This window comes from Macadamia integrifolia, chromosome 5 (genome assembly GCF_013358625.1).
Source record: "Macadamia integrifolia cultivar HAES 741 chromosome 5, SCU_Mint_v3, whole genome shotgun sequence".
Taxonomy (NCBI): Eukaryota; Viridiplantae; Streptophyta; class Magnoliopsida; order Proteales; family Proteaceae; genus Macadamia; species Macadamia integrifolia.
Window position 1 is genome coordinate 45,568,295 of NC_056561.1, and position 15,467 is coordinate 45,583,761.

General features: G+C 45.7%; 1 protein-coding gene and 1 long non-coding RNA gene across 3 annotated transcripts in view; both read left to right on the forward strand.

Annotated features, from left to right (window-relative positions):
- Positions 1 to 7,270, forward strand: part of LOC122078895 (thymocyte nuclear protein 1) — a 7,900-nt gene extending 630 nt beyond the window's left edge. The window contains exon 2 of one of the 2 annotated variants that reach the window (XM_042645089.1): positions 6,834 to 7,270. In XM_042645089.1, the coding sequence (XP_042501023.1) occupies positions 6,834 to 7,044 (211 nt within the window). In that variant the 3' untranslated portion in view covers positions 7,045 to 7,270. Of the gene's footprint in view, positions 1 to 6,371 lie in introns of those variants that run through there. The other variant, XM_042645088.1, reaches the window with a different exon arrangement.
- Positions 7,271 to 8,900: 1,630 nt separating this feature from the next.
- Positions 8,901 to 12,460, forward strand: LOC122079033. The gene is made up of 2 exons (XR_006140259.1): positions 8,901 to 9,338; positions 12,154 to 12,460. It is a non-coding gene; the product is annotated as an uncharacterized LOC122079033 (long non-coding RNA).
- Positions 12,461 to 15,467: the final 3,007 nt, after the last annotated feature.

Sequence of the window (15,467 nt, forward strand, 5' to 3'; positions counted from 1 at the left end):
AAAAAAAAAAACAAGTGTGCTTGCTACTTCACTACTGATAGAATTTTCTCAAGTTCTGAGAGTTCCACGACCGGGGTACCCTTTCTCCCCCCGTAGTCTCCAGGTGATAGGACCCTGGTCGTATTACCCTTGAGACTCTGTAGGGACCTTCCCAATTTGGATCTAGCTTCCCTTGATGTCTCGGGTCCGATACTTCAGCCCTTCTAAGGACGAGGTCACCCATCAGGAACTCGTTCTTTCGAACTTTGGTGTTGTAGTGCCTTGCAACCCTTTGTTGATAAGCGGCATCCTTTCTTGCAAAGTGTCTCTGACTTCGACCAAGAGGTCTAAATTTGCTCGGAGCCCTCCATCGTTTTCGTCTTCATTGTAGTACTGAATCCGATGGGTAATGGCCCCTATCTCCACTGGAAGTACAACTTCAGTGCCGTATGTTAAAATGAAGGGTGTTTCTCCGGTGGCTAATCTCTCAGTAGTGCGGTAAGCCTAGAGGATGTGGTGTAGTTCGTCTGCCCATAGTCCTTTGGCGTCATCCAGTCTCTTTTTTATTCCCTGATGTAGTGTACGGTTGGTTACCTCTGTCTGCCCGTTGGTCGGTGGATAACCTACAGAGGTTTTCCTGTGGTCAATGCCGAGGGCAACACAGAACAAGCCGAAAGTCGGATTGGCCAACTGAGTTCCATTGTCCGTCACCACAACCTGAGGGATTCCAAATCTATAGACGACCGCCCTTTGGAAGAAGTCCCTTACGTTCTTTTTGGTTATCGTTGCCAGGGCTTCAGCTTCTGCCCACTTCGTGAAGTAGTCCACCGCCACCACGACAAACTTCCTTTGTCTTGTGGCCAGGGGGAATGGTCCTAGGATGTCGAATCCTCACATGGCGAATGGTACTGGGCTCGACAGAGACGAGAGCACGGTAGAGTGTTGCCTAGGAACGGGGGCGAACATCTGGCACTTGACGCACTTCTTGACGAATGATTCTGCGTCCTTCCTCATTGTCAGCCAGTACAGACCTTGCCTTAGCACCTTATGCGCCAAGGCCCCGGCTCCTAGATGTTGGCCACATATTCCTTCATGCACCTCCCGGAGTGCGTACTTGCCATTGGCGGAGTCCAGACACTTGAGGTACGGCATGGTGATCCCTATTTTGTACAGTGTCTCATCCTTCAGAAGGAAGCGTGCCGACCTCATTCTTATTTTCCTTGCCTCGTCCCTATTCTCTTGGAGCTTTCCTTCCTTGAGGTATTCAGTTATGGCTTCCATCCAACTCTGGCCGTTCTCGCCTACGGGTAGTACCTCTCGGGGTTTTTCGGTGCTTGGCCATGATAGCACTTCAAAATACACTGATCGTCCAAGATCTGCGAAATCGAAGGTGGCCAGCTGTGACAGTGCGTTTGCACTAGCATTCTCTTCTCGAGACACTTGCCTCACCTTGAATTCCTTGAAGGCCGATATCCTGTCTCGCACCGTCTTCAAGTATTCCGCCATCCTCTGTTCTTTGGCTTCGTAGTCTCCATTCACCTGTTGTACCACGAGCTGTGAGTCACTATGCACCACCAGCTCCTTTACCATCAAAGCCCGAGCCAGATTAATCCCAGCTATTAACGCTTCGTATTCTGCTTCATTGTTGGAGGCGTCGAAGTCGAACCATAGGGCGTATTCTATCTTGAAACCCTCGGGGCTGATCAACATGATTCCTACGCCGCTTCCTGCGCTGTTGGAAGCACCATCCACGTACAATGTCCACGCCTTCTCTCCTCGGTCCTCGGCGAACTCCTAGGGGTCGTCGGGGAGCGTCGTCTCAGCGATGAAGTCTGCGAGGGCCTGTGCTTTAATTACGGTTCTCGGTTTGTACTAGATGTCGAATTCTCCCAACTCTATGGCCCAGTTCACCAGGCGACCGGACATATCCGGCCGCTGCAGTATCTTCTTCAGGGGCTGGTCTGTGAGTACGCATACCGTATGTGACTGAAAATATGGCCTCAGCTTTCATACCGCTGTCACTAGGGCATACGCCACTTTCTCTGCCTTTCTATATCTTGTTTCGACATCTAGGAGGGTTCGGCTGACATATTATATTGGCCGTTGTTCCCTTCCTTCTTCCTTCGTCAGTACTGCGCTTACCGCCACTGCTGATACAGCAAGGTATAGCTGCAAGGTATCCCCGGTGTTCGGCTTCATCAGTAGCGGGGGTGAGGCCAAGTACTCCTTCAATTGCTCAAAGGACTTTTCGCACTCCTCCGTCCATTCAAACTTTTTGGTCCCTTTCAATGCTTTGAAGAAGGGGAGGCATCTATCTGCAGACTGAGACATGAATCGCCCGAGGGCGGCGACCCGACCCGTTAGCTCCTGGACTTTGCTTCACATTCTGGGGTGACTTCATGTCCCGAATGGCTTGTATTTTGACCGGGTTGGCCTCAATTCATCTCTTCGAGACGATAAAGCCGAGGAACTTTCCCGAGGCTACTCCGAATGCATACTTTGCTGGGTTCAGTTTCATGCCGTACCGTCTTAGCACCTGGAACGCCTCTTCCAAGTCTTGGACGTGTCATTCCGCCTTCAGGATTTTCACGAGCATATCGTCCACATATACCTCCATGGTTTTGACGATCATCCCTTTGAAGATTTTATTCACCAACCTTTGATAGGTGGCCCCTGCGTTTTTTAGCTCGAAAGGCATGACCTCATAGCAATACAGTCCTCCCTCGGTTAAGAAGGATGTTTTCGGGACATCGACCTCGGACATCTTGATCTGATTGTACCCCGAGTATGCATCCATGAAGCTCAGCACCTCGTATCCTGCCGTGGCATCGATGAGGAGGTCTATTTTCGGCAGGGGGTATGCGTCCTTCGGACAGGCCTTATTCAGGTCGGTGAAGTCGATGCAGATCCTCCACTTTCCATTTGCCTTTGGGACCATTACCACGTTGGATATCCACTCCGGGTATTGGATCTCGCGGATGAACTGAGCCTTCAGCAGCTTCTCCACTTCCTCGTCTATTTTTTACTGCCTTTCGGGGGCAAAAGTCCTCTTCTTCTGCTGCACCGGCTTCTTCATCGGGCTAACATTCAGGTGATGTTCTATTACCTCTCAATCTATTCCAGGCATATCTACAGCCGACCAGGCGAAGACGTCAGCGTTGTTTTGGAGGAATGAGACGAGTCTTTCTCACTGTAGCCTTGGCATGGTAGCCCCAATCTGAAATTGCCGAGTGTTATCCCCCTTTTCGGCTTCAACTTGCACTAAATCCTCGGCCGGCTCCCCCCGTTGATAACTGGCATCATCGCACAGATCCTCTATCGGGAGTGCCTCGCCTGCCTTTTCTTTTCCCTACAAGGTAGTGGCGTAACACCTCCGGGATGCCTCCTGATCACCCCGACATTCCTCGACACCGTTCTTGGTTGGGAATTTCATCTTGAGATGGGGTGTGGAGACGACAACCTTTAGTAGGTTCAATCCAACCCTTCCTAGTATGGCATTGTATGCCGAGGTAAACGCCTACAACCAGGAAGGTGATCATGACTGTCACTTGGCGATCTTCGGTGCTGGCTCTTACCGGTAACTCAATCGACCCTTCCACCTTTACTGGGATGCCGGAGAATCCCTGTAACGGGTGTTCGACTTTCTTTAACTTTCCCTCGTCCAGGCCCATCTTTCGGAAAGCCTCAAGGAACAGGATATCAACTGAGCTGTCGTTATCCACTAAGATCCTTTTCACTTTGCAATCCGCTATGGTTATGGTGACAACCAGGGCATCGTCGTGCGGAGTGTGTACCCCTTCCAGATCATCATCTGAGAAGAAAATAAGCGTCCCCGTCCTCGCCTTCTTGTTTGGCCATTCCGCCATATGTACGCTTCTTGCATAGGCTTTTGCTTTCCTGGCAGAGACTGAACTCTCTCCAGTAGCTGGGCCTCCACAGATGGTCACTATAACTCTAGTTGGGCTCTTATTCTCATCTCGGAGGCGACGTTCAGCTTCCTCAGGTGTCTGGTCCCCTCGTCGTTCCTGATTGCCTCTACGGGCAGGCCCCCTCCTTTCATAGCTACCCCTGCCTTCTCTCCAACGGTTATCCCTACGGCCATTACCGTCTTGGGCATCCTCTTTTTTGCGGTCTACAAATTGGCTTAGATATCCCCTTCGGATCATCCCTTCTATCTCCCCCTTGAGGTGCCAATAGTCTTCGGTGTCGTGGCCATGGTCTCTGTGGAAGTGGCAAAATCTGTCCATGTTGCGTCTCTCGGGGTGTCGCCCCATCTTTCATGGCCACTTCATGGCCCTGGCATCCGGGGAAACCTTTATCTGCATTAGTACCTCTGTTCGCCTCCGGTACAGGGGTGCGTATTTCTCGAACTTCCTTGGTGGACTGGGTGCCCGACCACGTTCAGACTTTTGTCTTTTACCTTCTTCGGAGGGTTTGTCGTCGGCCCTTGAGAGCCTCTTCCTTACCTTCCTTTCGGCTTCTTCATCGGCCTGGAGCGTTTCTTCCATCTGGATGTACTTATCACACCAAGCTCTCAGCTCGGTCAGATTCCTAGGTGTATGCTTCGCCAGGGACCTTTTCAACTCCTTATCCTTGACACCTCCTAACAGGGCCGTGAACTCTTCTTTCGGGTCCAGGCCTCTGATTGTGATTTTCTCTTGTTGGAAGCGCTTCATGTATTTCCGCAGTGATTCCCCTTCATGTTGCTTGACGTTGGTCAAGTTCAACGTAGTCTTCTGAAGGGGCTGGCTACTAGAGAATCCCTTCACGAAGAAGTAACTTAGGTCGCTGAAGCTGTGGATTGACTTCGTCGGCAGACGGTTGTACCATAGCCTTGTTGCTCCTCTGAATGTCAATGGCAAGGCACGACACATAATGTTTTTCGAGACCCGATGGAACTGCATGGCGACCTTGAAGCCTTTCAGGTGATCGACGGGGTCCCCCGACCCGTCATAAGTGTCACACTTGGGTAGGTGAAAGCCGATCGGGAGCGGATCCCTCATGACCTCATCAGCTAGAGCCGTGTCATTAGTGAGGTCCGGCTCGCAGGTTCCCGTCTGATTTTCTGCCACCTTCTTGATCTCATCTTTCAGTTCTAGGATCATCCGCTTTAACCCCGAGTCCTCGTGCCTCTCATTGTCTCCTCGACGTGGATCCCCATGTGGATCTCTGGCGGCACGTTGCGTCCTACCTCGGGGTGCGGGACTTTCCCTCACTGCTCGGCTTTGAAGGTTATGACCGGACCTTATAGATCCTGTACTGCTCCGGTCCTCGTCTCGAGCCCTCTCAAGTTGGATGTGGGGGCCTGGCGGTGCTCCGCCGGTCTTCTGAGAGACAGATTTGGAGACCTCCTTCATTGCCTCGACCATCCGGTCATATTTGTCATGGAGGGCTTCGAATTGCTCCCTCGTCACGTATTCTTGCCCTTCAGGAGGGGGCAGAGGATCACTATCTTCGCGTACTGAATATCCGCCCGAGCGCGGGTACCTTACGGATATTTCCCGGTCATCATTGCCCCTTTCTCGTCCTATCTCCGCCAAGGGAGGAAGCCCCCCTGAAGGTTCTTCCCCCATGTTCATGTTTGACGCTGCTCTTATCTTCCTGCGGTTGTAGGTTCTCCCCACCATTACTGTCGTTCCCACAGACGGTGCCAATCTGTTGCTACCAAAAACCCCGTATGAGTTGATCCTGCACAAGCACAGACGGCAGAGGCCCAGAGCTTTGTCCGGGGTTAGTCCTCCGACGTTCAAGTTAGGATCGGCCGCACAGTTTTCAATATGGGAGTAATGGTGTGGGTATTGATGCTTACCTTCTTCCTTCCTCTCGGGCCCTCTTATATGGTTCCTAGGGTCTAGGGTTTTCTCTTGCCTTCCCCATGTCTTTCTCGGGTCCACCTTCCTCCCTTTCAGAGTTCCACTCGAATACGTCCATCATTTTGGTGGGGAATATTCCCTTCATGCAAGCGACATGATAGAGTCTTTGTACTCCCTATCTGGTTGGCGACATGTGTCCCGGTGGGCGACGCGTGTCCTCACCCTACTGAACGATCGATTTGGCCGTATCACTCATGATATTTGTGCTAATATCAATCGTTACTGATATTAATACCCATATATAGGCTTCAAGAATTGGCATTAATACCAAAGTAGATCGATAATATGTTACTCATAAAAGGGAAAATGGTCACAATTTATGGAGTTCGGATCAAGTATTCGAATCATTCATTCTACTGTACCTGATTCATGAATTTTTATTTTTATTTATTTATTTATTTTTTTAATGTATCCATGGTAGGTTAAAAAAATAAAGAAAAAGACAAATTGTATCCATGGTAGGTACTAGATACTATGTACTGGTAATCTAAAATGGCGCCAAAAGGGGCCAAACATCCAATGGTTCCCGCCAGGGAGTGCAATTCGAGGAGACGGGGGCTTGAGACTGCTTGAGAGACAGCCGTTTCAATTTTAGTCTCTTTTTAGAATCTTCTGCAGGAGAGTAGTTTGTATCTAAAGAAGCGCTTGTTAAATTCAGAGGGAGAGGGAGAAAGGAAGAAGGGAAATGGATGGTGGGAAGAAGTACTGGCTGCTGAAGACGGAGGTGGGAGAGTGGTCGTGGGAGGACCAAGCGGCCAACGGGGGGATATCAAAGTGGGACGGAGTGAAGAACAAGCAAGCCCAGAAGAACATGAAGTCCATGAGAGTCGGCGATCTCTGCTTCTTCTACCACTCTGGTCCCAAAGCACGTCGCATCGTCGGCGTTGTCTCCGTCATCAGGGAGTGGTATATGTATAGTTGCGAAGGCCAAGGTAGCAAGAAGGGTGGAAAGGACGAAGAAGCAGGGGCTGTTGACGTTAAAGCAGTGGGGGAGATGAGGCGACCCGTGGATTTGAAGGAGATGAAAGCAGACGATGGGTTGGAGAAGGGTTTCGCGTTATTCAAGCAACCTCGTTTGTCTGTCGTTCCAGTCCCCAATCATGTCTGGGATCGCCTCTGTGAGATTGGTGGAGGATATGAACCTGCAGCAGTTGCAACTGCAGATGATGGCGCTGATATTGAAGATGAATGAACAAGCCCACAACCATTCGTCTTTTGCGCCACAGCTGTATGTAGTAATGCCTAACCAGAACAAGTAACACCCCCCCCCCCCCCTTTTCTTCAGGCATCAGGTGTCTCTGTATTTTGGCCTTTCGATGCTCTTAAATTCTAAATGTTTGTCCAGCCAAGCTTATAGTTATCTGGTTCTATGTTCATTCTTCTTGAATCTTTACTGAGTGGAAATGTGGAATTTTATCTGTGCAACGATCCCAACAAAAATTGGATCCCAAATTCTCAATTGGGTTTATCTTTGGGAGATGGGGTGGACCGAACTGGGCTAGAGAATTGATGCACATTTAAATAAATTGAGCCGGAGCCAAGCCCAGGCCGACTCGACGGGTCAACTACGATGACAGCTACAGCCTTCCCAAAAGCTATTGGGAGACATCCCAACTTAGAGGAAGGGTGGCCAGTAGGGGAAAGAAGGGGGAGTGGAACTCAACTCTGGACGCGCCAGATGGAATGCTATTTCGCTGTTGGCATGCTCCTCTCTTCTAATGAAGGGAAAAGTCCGAAAAATTAAATAGACATAATCCTATGAAATATAGTAATTAGACTTTTCAAGTGAATTATTTAGTTATTCAAATACAAATAATTTTTGCCCCAAAAAAATTCAAATAAATTGGATTTAAAAAAATAAACTAAAATTTACTACTAAAATATAAAGTTTAGAATTAATTACTTGATTAGTGATGAGGCAAAATATGTCTCCTTCTTCGGCACGGCTGAAGCTTGTATGCAAACCTGAACATGATTGACTCATTACCTCGGCCCTCCATCAGGCCATGTTGCCACCTCGCCCTCCATCTGGCTGTGCTGCTGCCTCGGCCCTCCATCAGGTCGTGCTGCCGCCTCGGCCCTCCATCAGTTTGTGCTTCCACCTCGGCCCTCCATCAGTCTGTGCTTTCACCTCGGCCCTCCATCAGGCCGTGCTATCACCTTGGCCTTCCAACAGGCCGTGCTGCCACTTCAGCCCTCCATCAGGCCGTTCTACCACCTCAGCCCTCCATCTGGCCGTGCTGCCACATCGGCCCTCCGTCAAGCCGTGCTGCCACCTCGGCATCTCATCGGGCCGTGCTGCCACTGCGGCATCTCATCAGGCCGTGATGCCACCTCGGCATCTCATCAGGCCGTGATGCCACCTCAGCATCTCATCAGGCCGTGCTGCCACCTCGGCCCTCCATCAGGCCGTGCTACCAGTCACCTCGGCTCGGCACAGTAAAGTAATGCACCCAGAAACGTGCATACATCCACTCCTACATTCAAGGGACGTGATCCCAGATCATGGGGGCAGGACTCTATCCACTACACGTCATCGGAGGCGTCCACCCCTCTCACGACTTGCACTTCCGTGATCAATGGAAAATATTCCCAGAATATGCCCTAGAACTCGGAATATTCCTAGAATCACAATGCCACTCCCCTCAAGGACTCTACGCCTAAACTAGACTCTCCACAAACACTACTCCTTCTCTCTCCATCAGCAGCCTATAAATACCAAGGTAAGCCTCCTGGGGGATCGATGACTCACTTCTTTTACTGGAAAAACTCTTTTGAGCATCTGCTGTGGAAAGATTTGACTTAGGCATCAAAGAGTCCCCCGTCAGGTTAGCCCGGCTCTCCCCTGTCATCTCTTTTGTGCAGGTCTGCCAAAGCACCAGGAACTGCAGGAAAGATCATCCAATCAATTTTTGCCGCATCAATTAATATTCTAAATTTTTTATTTTTTCAACCAAAGTAGTTCCACTCTCTTTTTCGCAATCTCTCTCATTTCATCAAAAATGACCTCATGGCTTATATGCATGAAACTATTCCTTTGTACCTTATTGGTGTGCTCTTTCTTACTGTTTGTCGCTTGGGGCTTGCTCATCTCATTTTAATCCTCTTCCTTGTTTTAATTACTTTTGCGTTGATCCCCTTCATCTCCAACCAGCGGGGTTGAATGAGAATTGAATTTGGGGTCCAATGCCGGCCCAAAAATCCTCAGATGGTGTAGTAGGGCTGTACTTAACCGGTTCCTACTTAACCCGGTTCAATTTCCATTTGGGTGATTCTGTTATTTCTGTCACCGTGTTTCGTATACTGGGCAATTTGGGAGCATCGGATATCTCGAAGAGGACACCGTCTGCGGTCGCCAAAAGAAAAGCTCGGCCTTGCACAGAGGGATAGGTAGAGAACAGAACCGTAGAAGCGTAGAGTGAAAGAATTGAAAATGTTCCACAGAGGAAGGTTTCTATCGGCGCCGATGGTGCTCGGAGCAGTGCTGTAAGTTTTCTTGTTCTTCTCAATTGGATGTCCTGTAATTGGTAGATATGGTCTCCTGATTATCGCGTCCTCTCTATGTATTTGCAAAATTTGTTTGCAGAAGCACTTTATCAACATTGTTTTGAAGGATGCTTGATTTGAATTTGTATTTAACACCTGCATATTCTGAATTTTTTTTTCCCAATTTCTGTTATTGTGTATAAGTGTTACGGCATATACATTACTGCAGTAATAGTGTCAAATTTCTTAATTTCTGGGACCAGAACAGTTTACACTTTAAATCATTATCGAATAGGAGAATTCTTTAATGTGAATTGTGAACCAGGAGATTGATAAAAGCTTCATAGAATACAGGTCAAGTAGCTTGGAACTTAACCTAAAACATAATTGCATGGATCAAGTCTGACATTAAGATAATGCTAATTCTGTGGCTTCTCTGGACGACAATTATTTCCATATTCTGATTTTCGTCATGGTAAGGAATATAATGATAAAAATACCAACTAGTAGGCTCTGCACGATTCTCATAGCTTCTGGGATCATTCACAAGTCAGTGCACTGCAGATATAATGGTAACCACATCCTGGGGATTACTAGGGAAGATGGGTCTATTGTGGAGGGCCTTAATCTTATTAAAGGGGAGGCAGTAAAGTATTTTGTTCTTGTAGCTTGGAAGTTTCCCTGCTTGACAAGGGTTTCTTCGTATTTCGTTTTGGCTGGGAGGAGAACAAAGGTGTCTGATCTCTGTTCTTGAAGGTGGCCCTTGGTTGGTTCAAAGGAAACCATTATTTCTTAGGTGAGGGTGAGATGCTGAGAGAGTAAAAGCTGATTCTGTTTTGGCCGTCCAGTGGGTCATTCTCTCCTCCACATGGAGTGGGTGGTGGGTCAGGTGTTGGCTGTTCTCTCAGGTGGGAGAATGTGGTGCTCAGGGGGAGGGTGCTCGGGTGGAGGGCATAGTTTTCATGTCAACTAGGTGATCCTAGGCTATGGAAGATGGCAAAAAATTCAAGGCACCCTTCTAGCAGAAGGTGCCTGGACACCTAGGCCTTGACTAGGGACACCTTGACAACTATGGTGGAGGCTGGTGCTTGAGGAGAAGATGATAGTTGTCCTCGGTGGTTGGTGCTGGCTCAGGTTGGGGAGGATCCAAGAAGAGGTGGTAGGGCTATTTTGGGGGGGTGGGGGGGGGGCGGTGTGACCAAGATTTTGGATGGTAGGGAGGAAGGTTCTTTCGTTGGTAATGGTGGTGATGCTTCTGAGAAGAAAGGTGTTGTCTGGTAGTCTCAATTCTTGGCTGGTCTATTAAGATATGAAGGATTCAATATTCAGTTTATTGAGTCGAGTGCGGTGAATGGAAGGAGCGTTGCCATGTTTTTCTAATTTAGTGAAGAAAGAAGTTGAACCCTATGAGAGAGGAGGGGATGTTTAGGTATATGCCTTGCCATATAACCCTGAGGACAGTTGATTTGTGCATCCCATCTTCCTCCCACCCTCAGGGGACATTTTTTTTTTTTTGGGGGAGGGGGTGGGGTGGCACATTGGAAGAGGGCTATTTCAGTTTACGGAGTAAATTCCAATATCTGTCTATGCTTTTAGAGCATGGAGTATTTGTTATATATGTTATTGGCTGACATTTTTGGTTAAAGTTGATCTTTGCTGTTTCCTTTTTAATAAGGCTGAATATTTGGTGTAGCAAATAATAACCTCTTTGTGACATAACAAACTAGCACAGGACTAGTTTTGCCCCTCTAAGCAAGTTGATAATTTGATGGAGGGAAAAACAGCAAATGCGCAAGTGAATAGAAAAGTTGAAACAAAAAATTGACGTTTCACTCCAAATGCACAAAATGAATAGGTTTTGCACTGGGTCCTCATTGTTTCCTTCCTCGCACTTGAATCTTGTCTCAAGGCGTTGTGAGATCCTGGGGAATGCTGGTGACATGAGCTCGTGCCATTCCAAAGCATGCGAATGGGTAGGATACAGGGGACCATACATCTTTACAAGATTGGTCCCACTAAGCAGCAGCTCCAATCCTCTATTTAGGAGACTGTGTTCATGTCTGTGGCATTTTCTTGAGATCCCTATTCCTCTCTCCGTCACTCCCCCTCCCATCACTACAAATGGGTCCCAGTGGCCCCTTGCCATCTACTGATGCATGTCGCATTTAACATTGTCAATTATTGTTGCTCTCTTCCCCTGTGCTCATCTTTTAGTCTCAAAATTCCCAGATTGCATGTACTTGCAAGACCATCAGAGGTAAAAGGATTGAGCTTCACTGAGAGCCATATAGTGCAGAGTAGAGTTATATGTAGCAGTCAAAGAGGGGGGGGGGGGGGGAAGAAATCAAAGGGGGGAATCAATAAGAAAATAGTACACGCTATTCCAAGAAGAATAAATTCCATCTCCCTCTGATGAAGTTTCACTTTAATTCAAGGATTCTGTCGATTGGACCTGTTTGACAGGAAATTGAATTTGAATGAGAAATTGCACCATTTAACACCCGCTTACGTAAGACACAATGCATGGCCTAGTGACTACAAAAGTAACATGCTGCCAAACTGGTAGTACAAATGATCATTTGACATTTTGCAACCCTATCAATTAACTGGGGTTTCTTCCAAGGTTCTTTTTCCCCTTCTCTGTTTTAAAATAATTAATAAGTAGAAACAGGATCTAATATTCAGATGTATACTCAGTTTTCACATTGCAGAGATCTTTGGGAGCCTTGGCATTCTATTACTATGCCTTGCATCCAGCTTTTTGCACCTCAAAATTGTGCAAAAGATACTCTCATACTGACTCTCTCTTGTGCAGGATTGGAGTTGTTTCTGGTAAAGCTATATTTGGACCTCCACTTGAGGAATACTGGACAAAGAGACTTCAAGAACAGGCGGCCGCAAAGGAAACAGATCCAGGTTCAAGTTGAACTCGTCTTGAATGCGGTCTCCATGTTGTGTGGTCGTACAGAACGGTGAAGTTACTGAAATGTTTTGTATCATATTTGGGATTACTTCTGAGATGATATAATTACTGCGTTGTCGACTTTTTCAGTTGAACTAAAATAACATATAGAAGATGAAGATGTTAATTTGCAGTGTTTTAATGAGTTCTGTTTCTTCAATTAATTCCACTTGTCTTCAACTTCCCAATTGGTTTCAAAATTTCATCGTTTGGTTGAACAGGGAACGCATTTAGCAAGTCCTTCACCCTTTTGATATTTCTTCTCTGGCAAATAGTAGGAAACCAATAGAGGTACCCACCAAATGCGACTCCACAAAACGCAATGGCGGTTTTTCCCTGGGCATGGGAAGTGCAGCTTTGTGTATGAAGTACGAATGGCTTTTGTCAAGCATTTGTATAGCTCTATTTCTTTCATTTGGCAGCTCAGATGGGGCTGAAATCTTATGGATAAATAGATGCTAGAGTCTCTTACTTACATGTCTTTACTCAGCAAAATTGGAGTTGGCCAAGAGTAAAAATCCAGGACTATCCTCGAAGGAGTGCATGGACATAATCGATTAGTATGCCATATACATGAGAGCTGCTCATTTTCCCTATATATTCAACAGTCGAAGTTGCCACATCACACTTCCACATGGAACAGGTGCATCGATCAAAAGATTCCTTGTTTAGACCATTGTTCAAGTAATTAATCACATTTTTAACTGATTCATACTCTACAGAGAATTTGAGGTCATTGAAAATTTAAGCATTTTTTTTAGATGGAAAAAATGATTTTGAGTTTTAATAAGTTTATTATAGTGGCCCACCTCATTGTGTCTCACGGAATAACATGGAAATGAAGCCCCACTTGGTTGGAAGTGAAAGTGGGCATCCTCACACTGTGTCTGCTTCTCTCTCCTCTGGAAAAGTCCCAAGGGGCCCATTGGTTGATCTGTTAGCTCCAACCTTTGCCTGAAAACTTAATAGTGATTATTATTTTACCTAATTTTTCAATCAAATTAGTTGATTTTAAATAAGAAAAAAAATTATAGGATTGACCAACCTGTTAGAACAGTTTAATTACCATATTTGATAAGATTTTAAGAGGATCACAAAATCATGATTAAAAATGTTTCACCTTTCATGTTCAAATTAATTTCACTAGCCTTAAATTTTCTTTACACGTTACTAGACGGAGATGAAAGGAAATCTAAATTTTATTAGGAAAACAGTGGGTGGAGATTTCCCATGATCCCGCTTCCCTGTTTCTGGGTTTGGATTGACTTCGGATTTCCTTCAGTCATGCCCCAGAGTGCAGTAGTGCACCATTCAGAAAAATAGACTTGTACTATTATGCACAATTGAGCTTTATTGTCACTTGGGATCTTTTATATATATTTTAAGCTTATGATGGCATCTGACGGCCATTTTCCACTTTCTATCAACAGGTTCAGTCTGCATTAGGAAGGATTGAGGCAATGAAATTGGAGAACTGACTGGTTAAAATGAGAAAAGAAATGAACAATAATTTATTAAGCAGCGATGGAACGTACCAACTCCATTACAAACTCAAATCCAAGGACCCAAACCAATATGACAATGTTTTGGGAGTCAATTTTTTCTTAAAAATCAATAAACTAGATCAAACAGTACACCAGGATCATCTATGCTATAAAATGCACCATATAATCTTTGCTACCAGTCTCCACTACTAACCCAAAGCAAGGATGAACAATTTCTAAAACACTCAGTCAACACTCGCAGCCAACACACACACACACACACAATGATGCAGATTACAATTTCTTATAAACTCTTAAAATATGTATCAAATATACTATAAATGGGGAAGTATTATCAGGGAAAAGGTCTCATATAGGATACAATCTCCAAAGAGAGTACTTGGATTCGTTCCCCAGCCCCCAGGTACCAAGGTCTAAGAGATTACTTGGATATAAATCACGAGCGACAGAACTCTTATGTTGTTGTCAATAGTACATTAATTAATTTAGTAAGTAGATTTGATCTAGATCTTGCTGATCTCTCTCCCAACCTGTAAGTTTTCGGTGACTGTCTTCACTCATGATTTCGAGGGATGGCACAGCCTTTCTATAATCAAATTCAGATACCATAGAACTAGCTACAGAAGCTGTTTCAATTTTAAGAAGATGCATCATGCATCTCCTGCTTGCACCAGAAATCGGTGAGCATTTCTAGAATCTAATAAAACTAAATTTAACTCCTTATCAATATATCACGAAGGAAAGCCTACTTGCAGTCAATAGTCGTACAAGTCGAGTTAAATTGCAATAACCATGGCAAATTTGCTTTGCTGTCATAAACCTACTAAATGATTCAGCTTTGCCTTGGAATCATCGTGTTAGATCTTGATCTTGATCCTGACCTTGACCTTGACCTTGACCTTGACCTTGACCTTGATTATTGTCCATCTTGACCTATTACATATGGATGTAACTAAATGATATTCCTCCAGTGAAATGAGATTTACACAATTCATGAACCATGGTCTTTATAGGATCACCAGTATCTTTGCTACCATTATTCCAGTTGGTGTATCTGCTAGTTTAGTCCTACCAAAAAAAGTATTTGCTTGTCTAGTGCAGAAAACTAAATATTCAATAGTAAATAAAAAAGATTAACACCTATAGGGTTAAAAGAGCTGAGGGTTTAGGGTTCACTGGGAAGAGTTTGTGGAAAGATGCAACTAAAGTTTGAGAAGTTTGAAAAATAGGTCCAGTCATGGTTTCAAGCATTTTCGACAGAATTTCATAGATAAAATAACAATAAATAATATGCAGAAGAAAGATGAGGAAGAAATCTACTATAATACTAGGGTTTCTAGGATTCAGTTCCCAATAAGAATAAAGCCTCAGACCCACATTAGGGCTTGGGGAGAGAGAGAGAGAGAGAGTCCAGCCAACAACTCTTAAACCACATAGTCTGCAGAGAATGAATTCACCCCTTGCTCAGAGAGCAAGAGAGCTGCCAGCTTAGAAACACCAAATAATGCTTGGGGTGCATCTCAAACAGCAGAAAACTGTATTTTACTGAAAAAGAGTAAAAGAGGAGCAAACACGGGATAGCAAACATCTAGAATCTAAAAACAAATCTGGCAGCTTAGAAATACCAAAACAATGCAAGGTTTTTTGTTTGGGGGGGGGGGG